General features: G+C 38.7%; 1 protein-coding gene across 1 annotated transcript; it reads right to left on the minus strand.

Annotated features, from left to right (window-relative positions):
- Positions 1 to 347: 347 nt before the first annotated feature.
- Positions 348 to 11,883, minus strand: stam (signal transducing adaptor molecule (SH3 domain and ITAM motif) 1). Its single transcript, XM_018676212.2, has 14 exons — positions 11,515 to 11,883; positions 8,994 to 9,078; positions 8,697 to 8,772; positions 8,437 to 8,532; positions 8,175 to 8,321; positions 7,576 to 7,666; positions 7,229 to 7,424; positions 6,848 to 6,942; positions 5,666 to 5,754; positions 5,280 to 5,367; positions 5,054 to 5,108; positions 4,767 to 4,920; positions 4,239 to 4,360; positions 348 to 3,570 (listed from the first exon to the last, which is right to left on the minus strand). The coding sequence occupies exons 1-14, from the start codon at positions 11,552 to 11,554 to the stop codon at positions 3,339 to 3,341; spliced, it is 1,566 nt and encodes a 521-aa protein (XP_018531728.1). The 5' UTR covers positions 11,555 to 11,883; the 3' UTR covers positions 348 to 3,338.
- Between the last annotated feature and the right edge of the window lie 934 nt (positions 11,884 to 12,817).

A 12,817-nucleotide genomic window follows, 5' to 3' on the forward strand; every position in this document is an offset into this window, starting at 1 on the left:
CAGTACCACTTTCACATTTAAAATCACATGCTCTGTTGCTACAAAGCTTAACAGTTTTGCCCTCCCCTGTTGGAGACACTGAAAATTTCTTCCATCTAACCTTGTCAGCTTTCATATACACTGATCTCCATCTAGTGGCAAGGCAGAGGAGCAGGTTTTGAGTAAGTAGTTTGTTCACACTGGATATGTGAGGAAGAATTACATATCAGGAGAAACATTTTAAGCTTTCCAAAGTTGCAGTTTGACTGACAACAAATATCACACATATTGAATAATTTCCTGTTAGTATATAATGTTAATGTTAACGTTAATTTTTTGTGTATTACATACAAACGAGGGAATACATATTATTCTGTACATTTGGCCTGGTTTTATTGTGAATACCAATTAATAAGTATGGTTAAAAGAATACATACAAACAGCAGGGTACAAGTTTAGACAGAACCTTTACAATAATGTCGGTTTAAAACTTAAAAACAGGCAGCATCTCAATCCTGTACAGTAAAGTTACATCTGGAGCTGCAGTCCAACGCTGTGGCGCAACAAGATGTTACATTTGGATGATGTGTGATGACTAACTGGCTCCTGGTCCCGTGGTCCCAGAATAGCAGCTACTTTGATATTTTCGGCCCTCTTTGATCCAACAGATTAACACTATTTCACTCTAGCATTTAGTTGAAGGCAGCAAAAACAAAAAAAAGAAAGATTCCTTATTTTTGAATCAACTATATTAATGCTAAAAAATCAAGTCCTGGAGAACAAAATGGCCTCTTGTTTGCAAAGTCCCAGGTACCAAGCTTAAGTTGTGGGTTGTTTTTATATTCTTAAGGTGGCACAGGGATGAAAGGAAGCGGCACGTTTGCAACACAGTGTCTCGAGAAATTGAAAGGACACAAATTTGCCCTGCAACTGGAACATCTGGTTAAACAGATCTGAAGCTGCTTTGTTATTCCTTCATTTAGTGTCATTCAATATTATACAACAACAAATAAATAATTTTCCTGTTTCATCAGCATTTTGCAATCCAATCAGTTTTTGTAAACCTAACCCTTTTCCAAAGACTTTTAACATAGAGAAGCCATAGAAATTAGCCATATAAAGTTATGAGAAGTAGACTTTGTACATTTGATCAGAGTGGCACTGTAACTGATAGCTTATGGAGACTTTGGTAAAGAGATGTTTACAAATCCTGACTGTACATGTCCAGGATCATTTCAGTTCTGCTTCAGGTAGAATTTGTTTTAGTGTTAGACAGGTCGGAGAAAGGGCAACTTTGAAATGCATATGGGTGGGGTGGGTGGGGGTTTCGATCAGTTTTCACATTACCATTTGACCCTACAGTACAATAAAGCATGTATCAAACACAGAGAGAAATGTCCATATTCTCATGTGAGCCATTTAAATATACAACTAAGTTAGGCAGAATACATACATCCTGCACTGCTTCTCCATTTAAAATAGCATAACAATAATCAAAACATAAATTAAAAAGCACTACAAAAAAACATAGTATTCATTTTTCAACACTGACTAAAGAGATGCTTTAAAGACACTGGAGCAGGTCAGAGAATTCACCCCTTTAGTAGCCAAGTCTGTGGTACGAGTCTGTTAGTACAGCTCCTGAGTGGAGACAGAGCTAGTCTTACATCCACCTATAAGGACGCAGAACTGCTTGTTTTGAAAAGAAAAACTCTGCAGTATGAGGTGACGAATCACTGAAAGAAAAAGGAAAAAGAAAAGATTTTCTTGTGTTTTTTCCCCCACTTTGTTCTCTTTGGCTTTTACACCCTTTAATTCGAACCATCAAGACCGCAGAGTTCACCTTCGAGGCTGAGCGAGAACACCCGGAGCTGTGCTAACGTACGTCCCCACACATGAGGTCATCATGTGGCTTCACTACTAGCTCAGTACAGTATATACAAGAGTTGTGTGCATGCTTCAATTCCTCGTTTCATTTCCCTCCAAAAAAAAAACAAAGTGGCTTCAGTTTTCAGTACTTCTAAAAGTGGACAACATATACAGAATGTAGTAGCCTAACGTTTTCGGCATCGCTAAACGTCCTTTTTTCTGATATTAAAAACAAAAAAAGAAAGAAAGAAAGGTAAATGTAAGCCAACACCCCTTTCTTGTGTTGTGATTAGCACTGCAGTTGCTATAAGTGGGTGAGGAGGCTGTGGAATGAGGATTTATCTCCACGTTAGTGTGTGAGTGACGGTAAATAACCAGGTACGGCTGAGGATGTGTGAACCGAGTGCTGTGACTGTATTAGCGTGTGTGTCAACTGCTGTACACCTGCCTGTAGTGTGTAGCTCCAGTGTGCACACTGGGGGTGGTGTGAAGGAATGCCTGTGTGTATTTCACACTTGATCAAATAGTAATTGCATATGCATTATGTTGTTAGGTTGAAGTGATGTTACAGTTACACTTGTTTAATCAATGCAGTGTGGTAATGCTTTATTTAACAGGCCTGTAGTTTCTTAAAAATTTCCTTCTGGTTTCTGGGAAATAACTTTGGAATTTTGTTTTCTAATTACAGATAAATTACTGTAGAAACTGGTACACTTACAACTGATTAACTCAAAATAATTGCTAGTGTAACCTAAATATGTACAGAGTTGATCAGCTGAACATGCAGAAATGTGAAATTTGTCTGAAAATAAGCACAAAATTCAACATACTGTATATAGTATGAAGAATTATTGGTTTTATTTTACTTAGGTTTAAACAGAGCCTTTTGCAAAAGAAATTCCTCTGAAATAACTCAACAGCTACCCAATAAATCAGCAGCTAATTCAACTAAACTTTCATTTCTTCTATTATTAGTACAAAATTATGTCGTTATATCCCAGAAATTATTTAAAAATACTGACCCATAAAATAAAAACTATTACCACTATTTTTCAATAGTCCTGTCTCTGCTAGGAAACAATAAGTGTCAGGTCTCATACATAAAAATGGACAATGCATATATTGCTCTTAGATCTAGATTTGGAAGTGATCAGGCTTAAATGAAAAATTAAATAAGTGCAACTGAAGATGAACACTGTCCATTTTCAGACCATGTGTGGCTTGGTGTGAGCTCAAATCCTCTTGATCACTTCTAAACCTGGAGTGAGAAGTGTAACTGTATATTTAACTGTATATCTGCCAGATAAAACGACACAGTGTGTGTCACATGTCACGGTTAGTCTACTGTTTGTATTTTTCCATCCATCTGTTGTTTCATGATGAGACAAATCATAAAATACAATGAAAAGAAATTATCTAAGACCACTATTTAATCAGGACTGGTGCATCTGTGTGTCTATGCGTGACGATATCAGTGAGCACAGGGGGCCCTATAGCAAGGCTTTCTCTGAGTAGGGGGCCTGTGCAGCGTCTGAGGAAGGTGCTATGCTCGGGCCAGAGGGGGTGCTGTAGTTTGGCGTCTGCGTCATGCCTGTGGGAGTCGTACCCGGGGCGGGGCCAGGGGCAGTGGCCGGGTTCTGATAGGACTGAACGTCTGCTGGGGCCATGCTGCCTGGAGCTGCGGTGTAGACTGGCGGCTGGCCCATGTACATATGAACATCACTGTGGAAAAGAGCGAAGCAACATGACTTGCAACACAACAGTGAGATAGAATTATTAATACAGAAAACTCTCTAAGAAAAGACAGCATTAGTCTCTAATAATGGCAGAGACCAGCAAGGGTGTGGAATGAACCTGTAATTTAACTCACATGGTTATTTCTGCCCAATTTAAATTTCCACAGCAATAATTCCATCTGTACAAGAACAGGGTAATGTTATACTCACCAATCTGCTGCTCTCAGTTTCTCACACTGTTTTCATCCACAGAGTAAAAAATTGCCACTGTGCTGGTTTTAACTGCTGCTATTGTCAATAAAACTCACCACTTCCTGCAAATGTTTACATTTAAAAGCAAGGGATTTGCCATTTGATCCGCTTTGGAGCCTTTTAATGTTAAACATCTGTAGTAAGTGTTATTGTCAGTACAGTAACAACAACCATAATTAGTGAATGAACAGAATAAACAGAATTTCTGTTAGAGAAGAAAAACTTAAAGCAGCACAGTGGTGAGAACAACATAACTCTGTTGGTGTATTGAGAAATTAGAGCTGTGAATTTATATTATACTGAACTTATCTGGACAACAGGCAAACATGGTAGAAGCTTTGAGTTTGCAGTGGCAGAAAAACACAGGAGTGTACAGGACACCAGTACGTATGTGAGACTCACCCGGGAGCTGGCTGTCCAGGTATGGGGGTTCCAGCTGGAAGCTGCTCCATGGGAACAGTGTAACCCTGCACCGCTGTACCGCTCATGGCATATGAACCTGATGCAGGCTGACCAGGGTAGACCTGTGGTCACAAACATGTACAGAGCACATTACACACACATTACACTACCATGTTCACAAACATCATGATGCCAAGATAGTTTTGGTGAGGTTTGCTGAGGAAAAACTTTTGGTTGGTGGGAAATAAAGGTCAGAAAAAAAAATACACTTGAGAAACTATAAAGCAACATCCTTTTCTAAAAATGACTTGATGTACTGACACTCACACAAAGACGTTGTTTCTGCACCCTGTGCTGAAATACATGGTAAAAGTTGTATTTTTAATTAACACTTCTTTGTGTTTACAGTATATAATGGAATGATGGGCTTCAAAACATTTCTGCTTATTAAAACGCTTGTGTGGCACAGACATAAATGGGTCAAAGTATCACTGCTTCAGTGTCACATCTATGACAAGGTGCCTCTACCTGTTGTGCTGCATTGGCAGGCTGCTGCATGTAGTACTGTTGGCTCTGCAGCTTGGCATACATGGCATAGACTGGATCCTCATTCATCAACTTGGCATACAAAGACAGAGCTTCCATCACCTTCACGTTCAGCTCTGACAGCTCTGAGTGCTTTCTGATGATAGAAACCAACACATGCACATAAAGTCAGTTAGATTCCTTTAACTATATTTAATGAGGGTCTAAATCACCAAGATCTTAGATTGAACATTGTGACTCTCCATGGACAAAAGGTCATGTTAATGCACCTGTCTATATCCTCCAACTTTTGGTCAATGAGGGGTCCCATTTGATTGCAGGCACCTGATAAAATAAAATATATATTATTATCATTACCGATTTAATCTCTAGTCAACATTAATTTAATTTCCAACACTCATTTAAAAGAGCAATGTCAGTTTGCATTTGTTACTGTAAAGATTTTTTTCACTCTTTCATTATTTTACTCAGACTATTTACTTAAATTCAGTTTACCTTCAAGCTGCAGTAACTCAACACTGTCTGACTGGTTGTCTGTGGGATCTGCACTCTGGATCATCTGCAGTAGCTGGTCCATTTTGTCCTGAAAGATTTTAATAAGGTTTATGGGATGAAGCTGTTCAGGTAGCTGTGATTAATTTTTCAACATGAAAGAAAAAAAAAAATTCTCCTAGGGGAATTAGTTCACTATTTTTCTACAATAGAAAACTATGTCTATGTTAGGCTGTGATTCTGAGTGTTAATCACTCACTTGTGAGCCGGTGAGGCTTATGAAATGTTTGATCCTATCTCAGAATAAAACTTGCTTTATCGATACAACAGTGATATTTCAATGAGACTGAACAAGCTTAATAAGCCAGTGCACACTGCAGGAAACTCACCTCATCTATATATACAGGCTCTTGTTCAGGCTCTATGGTCTCCACCTGGATGTCCTCACTGAACTGTACTGTCTTCTTCTCTGTCTTCACTGTAGATTTCCAAGTAACAGCAAATGCGGCAACACAAAAACAACGCAACAGCAGCATTCAGAAACACATGCGCAAGAAGTCAGGATGTGCTGACTCGATACTCAGCAACGGTCCGATACTAGCGCAAAAAATTAGTCAGATATAAATTTTAATTAGGTACAACCTGATATAAGATACTGACAAGACTGAATTGTCTTGAAATGTCATGTAAATATCTGTACAGTTACAGCTGTAACTAGTAGCAGCAGACCACAACATGGTAACAGTAGAAACAGCAGCTGCTGGCTGTTGTCATGTTTGTTGAGTGGAGACACTAATGGAAGATGAAAGCAAAATGAAAAGCAGAACACACTTGCAGAAGCGTCACGCAAAAGAATGATGAAGCTGTACAAGCAGCAAGCGATAATATGAACAGTGTGCTGAAGCATCAAACATTTGGATGTGATGGAGAAGCATGACAAACTCCCACCAGACAGGACACAATACAGACAAAAACTGCCGCCCCGGGCTAAACATTTTTGTGGTTCACGCAGTAGAATCCACTGTGCAGCAATGAGGCTGTTAAATGCATGAATGAATGAAATGAATGGATTTTTTAAATAATTTAAATAAAAAAAGAACATGTACCACTTCAAGAGAAAACGCCAACAACTGTGAAAGCTGCATCTGGATTAATTATTCAGCAATTACAGAGGAAAAAATATTCTGTATCAATATGGCAGATGATCAAAGTTGTTGTATCAGAATCAGAGATGATAAAAGACAGAGCTCTCTCTAAGAAGAGGAAATATGAGCAAAATGCGATCAGGAAAAAATCTCATATTGCTTCCCAGAAGTCCAGGCAGCTGTATTTTTTACTGCATAACCCATATTTCATTCTCTGTTTATGACACCAGTAACTTGATTGTGTTGTCTTTGTGACTGCACCATATTCTTTGCATTGTTTCACCAGCAGTGTATAAATGATAACATCTTTCCCACTGTGGGATCAATAAAGCAATACTGCTAATGGACTAAATGGGTTATCAAAGAAGTGGAGATGACATAAATGGATAAAGGATGTGCTCTGTGTGAGTGTGTGTGTGTACTCACTCATCTCAGGTTCTGCAGTGAGGTCAGCCGTGACAAAGTTAGAGGGGAACAATCCAACTCCCTGGTATGTTTCCCCCTTCCACCAGTTGGGGTCACTGAAAAAAAAAGGAAAACCACCTTCACATCTGACAGCAAACTACAACACACCTGTTGTCTTTTCAGTGTTGAAAAACTCTTATTCAGTAACTTTTTTTATTACTTGTGTTTCCAGTGTTTCTAGCATCTTTAAAACATCTGATTTTTTTTATTAAGCTCTGAAAAGTCATTTTAGAGATACACACTTTTTCATCAAATTTTAACAGAATCCACTGAATTATCTGACAAATCCTCGTTTGCCGTCTGTACTTGCTTATTTTTTCTTTTGTGTTTGTAAATGTTCACCTATCGTCCAGGATAGTGATGATTTCTCCCGACTTGAAGGTAAGCTCATTGTCCTCAGCAGCCTCAAAGTCGTAGATGGCGCGGACTTTTCTGCCATCCGACTTGTGCGAGGAGAGCAGGTTGGAGGTGCTCGGGTAAAGGCTCGACAGGGAGGTCTGGGGCTGCTGACGTTGCTCTTTCAGTGACAACTCAATGGCTGCAAAGAGAGACAGATATATGTAACTGTGTCTCTGCCCTTGAAAGTCCATAAACCTTGTTAAACATCTGCAGTTCTTTAATTCAGTGCAAATTATGATTTATGTGATTTTTGAGCACAATGCCCCTGATAAAGCAAGAAGCCTCCTTACCTTTGGCCAAGTCCTCCTCTTCTTTTTTGTTTGTTGAGGTGGACGGATCCTTTGCCACTAAAGCAGGGCTTGCTTTTGCTTGCTCTGCAGCCTGTGAAAAAATTATAATCATATACTTAGGCAAATCAACAACTTATCACTTGAGAATGAGTCTCAATATTTGATCAAACTTAAATCAACTGTTTAATGAAAGGTGCCATATTTAAGTTTTTGCTAATGCTAGATAGCCAATATTAGCATTAACAACTGTTTATTTACCAAGAGCTTCAGCCATTATTGCACTTATAAGACAAGAGACTAGAATACTCCCCCTGGAGAGAGCTACTTCTTCATCCTCTCATGTTGGACTGAGGCCAGACTGGATGCTACAGTGACTCACTATCACTAAGTGATGCTACGAGGAAGGACAGACTGGGGCTAGCTGGTCAGCATGCTAATTTCAGTAGAAGAAGTGATAGAACTAGAACTGATAGCAAAAATTTACACAGCGGCTTTAAAACATTTTTGTTATATATTTTTTTAGCATTTTGTCTCTATCAGACAGTAGTTGTTAAAAAAAAAAAAAAACACACACTGTCAATTCCACCCTACAGACCTACCTGAGATCCTACTGCAGGGAAAGTGACACCCTGCTCACGTAGATTCTTGATCATTGCTGAGATCAGACTAAGTTGTGGATCATTGCGGAAGTCCTCTGCCCACTCCACCATAAGGGCCTTCAGCTTCTCACACACTTTAGGATGGCCCTGAAAAACATTAAAAAAAAAAAAAACATGTTATGGGAACAAGGATGGTGCATGACCTAATTTCAAGTATAATCACAAATAGGCTAACACACAGAAAGCAAAACTGACTACACACCTTGTTTAAGACATTACTGACTTCACTGGCAAATTCTCTGGAGCACACCTCCAAGTGGAATATCTTCCCACAGTTTGAGACACAAGCACCAAGAAGCTGCGAGGACAAATGAAACAAAGTATTCATCTGACTCACTAATTAATCCAGAACGGGTAACAAACATATAGCACCTATTAGGATATAAATGATCACAGCATAGATCTGGTTACTCCACTAGCTCCCATCTTAGTGAAGAGTCAATTAAGTTAGAGTCTGCTTACAGTCAGTGCCTGCATGGCCACGTGAGGATCCTTGTGGTTCACTCTTCTCATTATAGAGCGGAGACATTCTTTAGGCCTGTAACAGAATGGTAGAAATCAAAGGTTTGTGGACATTAATTGCTTGGCCAAAGAACAATGTCACTACAGAAATTTGCTTGTTGTCCTTATAAACATAAGTGTCCCTGGGTTCAATCTCCAACCCTGGGTTATGTATGTTTTAAAAAAAATTAAAAAAACCCTCATAGTTGTGTTTTTTTGTTTGTTGTGTGTGGCTTAGTATGAAGACAGCTGACTAACCCAGTGCGTGACTGTCCTATCTTATCACATATGTCCAGAATGAGGCCCCAGTCCTCAGCTGTGTTCATCTCACTGGTTGCTTTCTCTGCAGGAAAGAAGCACAACAACAACAGAAAACTTAAAAGATTGCAAAAGCACTTTTTTCATATACACAAAGAGGAGAGGTGATGATCTTTCTACGATCAGAAATAATACAGCTTCTTCTTAAAAACTGCTGTAGCACGTGAGATCCTCTGCTTGGGTCTTCTTTTTCTCTTTGTCAATCCTATTTTGGCATAAACTAATTCCCCTGCTTCTAAGACATCTGTGCAAACAACAGCTATATTATGCACCCTTACAACTGAGCATAAACACTAGGGATACAGAGGGCTGACAAAGGCCCCTTACAAAACAGCAGCCCTGCAGTAAATACCAATCTGATGAAGCTCATAATGTTTGGTTTGTGTTGATACTGTCAGAGGAATTGTTTTAACTTGAAGTTTAATTGAGACTGTAGCTTGTGCCATTGTCAAAATATACCAATATATGCTTCTTTCATTCAGTGGCAGAGAGAGTTCCTCCTTGTCATTACTAGTTTCTATGTCCTCAGAAGTGAAAGAAGTGCTCAGAGCTTTTACTTAAATACAAATACAACAGTCTGAAAATATGCCTTCACAAGTATCATTATTTTATTCATTATGCTAATATATAACATGAAATAAATTGTCACATTCAAAATCCTACTACCTCCTAAAAAATACAGAATTATTATCATCAACATGTACTTCAAGTATCAATGGTAAAAGTACTCGCAGTGCAAAAAAAAGGTTTAGTGTGACTGATAAGATTCTGTCTGACATGTTCATATTGATGCATTGATGTTTAAAATGCATTTTACAGCTAATTTCAACAATGTTACAGCTGGCTAGTTCAGTCCAGTCCAGGTCCTGCCAAAGGGTCAAGACAGAAATCTGGGAGGTTATGAGATGATTAACAGGAGAGGATAGGAGAAAAAAAAGTTCAGCTCCACAAATCTGTTTTCAGTTTTTGTTTTTTTGTTTGCTTCTTTGTAAAGTATTGGTCAATCTGACTTGTTTCAGCTTTGAACTGTTATTTAAATGAAATCACCTGAGAAGTTTAGAGTGGGAATCTCTTTTTTAGTAGGAGTGATAAAAAAATGAAACCTCATAGAAATTGAAATATGTGACAAAGCGCCCAAACTACACGTCTTTTTTCTAAGTGGCCACAAGGCAAAAACCACACTTAATCTTTAACAATGTGTAGTATTTTGTAAGTGACCTCATGCCATAAATATTCCCTGATAAAAGTGTTGAAAGCAAGACCTCTTACAAGGCTGACACATACCGCTTTCCAACCATATGACACTTACGTCTAGCTGCTTTGGTAATCAGGAAATAAAGCAAAATAAAGTTGCTGCCAAGGGTGAAGACAAAAGTCAAAAAGAGTGATGTGTCAAACACTGAAACACTGGGCAAATATTATGATATAAGATATTATCTGTCATACAGAAAACAAGACATTCCTGTCAGAGTATTGATCAGTTAACAGTATCCAAGGGTGTTACACTATATTAAGATTCATATAGACACTGCAATATCAGATTACAAATGCAAAATAGAGGATTTCATTTATGCACCGCTCCCCTAGTTACAAGTAGAGGATCACCTACAAAACCAAAAAGACATCTAGCAGCATATTTATTCAAAAACAGAACTAACCAGCTTGAAACTGTCCATTCATGCTGAAATAACAACCCACAGTCAGAGCATACCCATTATAAGCTTTACTAAATAAGCATCTACTGCTGGCTTAGAGGGCTGTAGTTTGTATGGTAATGTGCAGTGAGGTGTTTGTGTACTTTGCCCACCCCCTGTCCACTGCACATGCTAATGAAGCGGTTAACCACTCGGCTCAGAACAAAGAGAGAAAAGGAAACACATCGTAGCGTTATGGTTTCACACACCAACCCGCATCCTCTTTCACTTCCAGTAACTGAGATGTCAGGCTCATCATATTGGTTGGCCAACATACAATGGGATACAGTGAGGTGCTGATGAGGCAGATGGCTAGCTAGCTAGCTTCAATTAGCTGATAACAGCATCTGTGTCACACGTCTATGTGCAAGCTAATTTGATCTTAAGATAAACTTAACACATGATATGGCTTAAAATTTTTAAAAAGTACAAGTAGCGTTAGGGCTCATCCCTTCAAATGTCGAACTTTATGAACGTTTTCAAGGATTGTGGATGTTAGCTGCAGCTAGCTGAACCTCCACATAAAATAAGGCAAGCTAGTTAGCCAACTGAGCTCTTTTGCTAACTGAATCATAACACAGGGAGAAAAAAACAGACTTTATCAGACATTATGTATCCTGTAATATATACTGCAAGACACTAATTTAGCATTAGCAGTGTAGGCTAGCTGAGGGGCTGTACACAGCTGAGGAACACAAACAAAGCTGTCTGACCACAGCTACTTCAGCTAGCCTGCTAGAAATAGCCCCCAATCCTTGATTACTCACCAACATCTTGGTCAAACGGGTTGGTCGTGAAGAGAGGCATTGTTGGTGTATTGACAACAACAGATTTCGCCTTCCCCCGTTATTTTCTTTCCCTCTCTGGTTTATTTCATACGATAAATACGCATAGTAACGACAACTTCATGAATGTCAAGCGTAGCTAGCTGACTCAGTTCTACACAGTCACTCCTCCTTCGCCAGACGGCAACAAGCGAAGTATTCTGGGTAGCTGTCCCGAGTTAAATAAACTGCCGTCACTGACTGTAATTCAACCCTGACACCTGTAAATTAACCACACACCGGAGATACAGTGAACCATGAGCTACAAAGTGCCCTTGCTGTAAAAAAAAATAACATGTCATCGTCAGGTGATGGTGATCACGTGACTTTATCTCATCGGTTTGACCACAAAACAGTGGAGGGAAATTTCACAGTTTTTCCCCAACCTAGACCACATCAGACCAAGTCCAGATTAAAACCACTGTACTTAGACTGGTCAAATCTGGACTACATTATCCCAGAAAAGCTCAACTCTCTAAAACTCATTGTCAGAGTTTGTCACACCTTTGTTCTATTTGTGAAAATAGCGAAAAAGGGAGATTTTGCAACTTTTGTCACACCTAGACCACATCAGACCAGGTCCAGATCAGTAACCACAATACAAATCTTGGTATATCCATTGGTAGAGGATTTTTTTGTTTGAGTAAAAGTAGCAATACTACAATGTAAAAACATTCTGGTACAAGTAAAAGCCCTGCATATAAAATCCTACTCAAGTTAAAAGTACACAGCTAAATTACCTCATGTAATTAAAGTATTAAAAGTCTTTGTTCAGCCCTCAAGAGTGATAAATTACTTGATTTGAAAATATTTTCAGTTTCACATACAACACAACCAAACAACAACACAAATATACACTGAGTTGGCAGTTTATTAGGTCTCGGTAAAACTAATGCTGTCTAATACATCAGTTCTGTAATAACTCCTCCCTTCATGAAGGTTCAGTTTGTTTAAACTGTTTCAGAGAGGTGTTAACCATACATTTACTCATTTGGCAGATGCTTTTAAAATAATAAAAACACCTGTACTTGAGTACAATTAATTTGCAGTTTGTTCACAGCTGTGCCTTCTATAAGAAAGAAGAAAAAACATTAATACACTTATTCTTTATTAGTGAATCTTCACTATGGATTTGGAGAGATCTGGAGAAATAATTAGGTGATTTAAGTCACAGGACACAGTTAGGTAATTGGATGGTATGGATAAATAAATGGCTGTTCATTCCATATCCTAAGTGTATTTATCA

Source organism: Lates calcarifer, linkage group LG4, assembly GCF_001640805.2.
Source record: "Lates calcarifer isolate ASB-BC8 linkage group LG4, TLL_Latcal_v3, whole genome shotgun sequence".
NCBI lineage: Eukaryota > Metazoa > Chordata > Actinopteri > Centropomidae > Lates > Lates calcarifer.

Coding starts and splice junctions, on each gene's coding strand:
- stam (XM_018676212.2), bottom strand. CDS start 11,554: ATGCCTCTCTTCACGACCAACCCGTTTGACCAAGATGTTG. Junction 8,773..8,993: donor ATAGGACAGTCACGCACTGG/GTTAGTCAGCTG, acceptor ATTCTGTTACAG/GCCTAAAGAATGTCTCCGCT. Junction 6,943..7,228: donor ATCACTATCCTGGACGATAG/GTGAACATTTAC, acceptor TTTTTTTTTCAG/TGACCCCAACTGGTGGAAGG.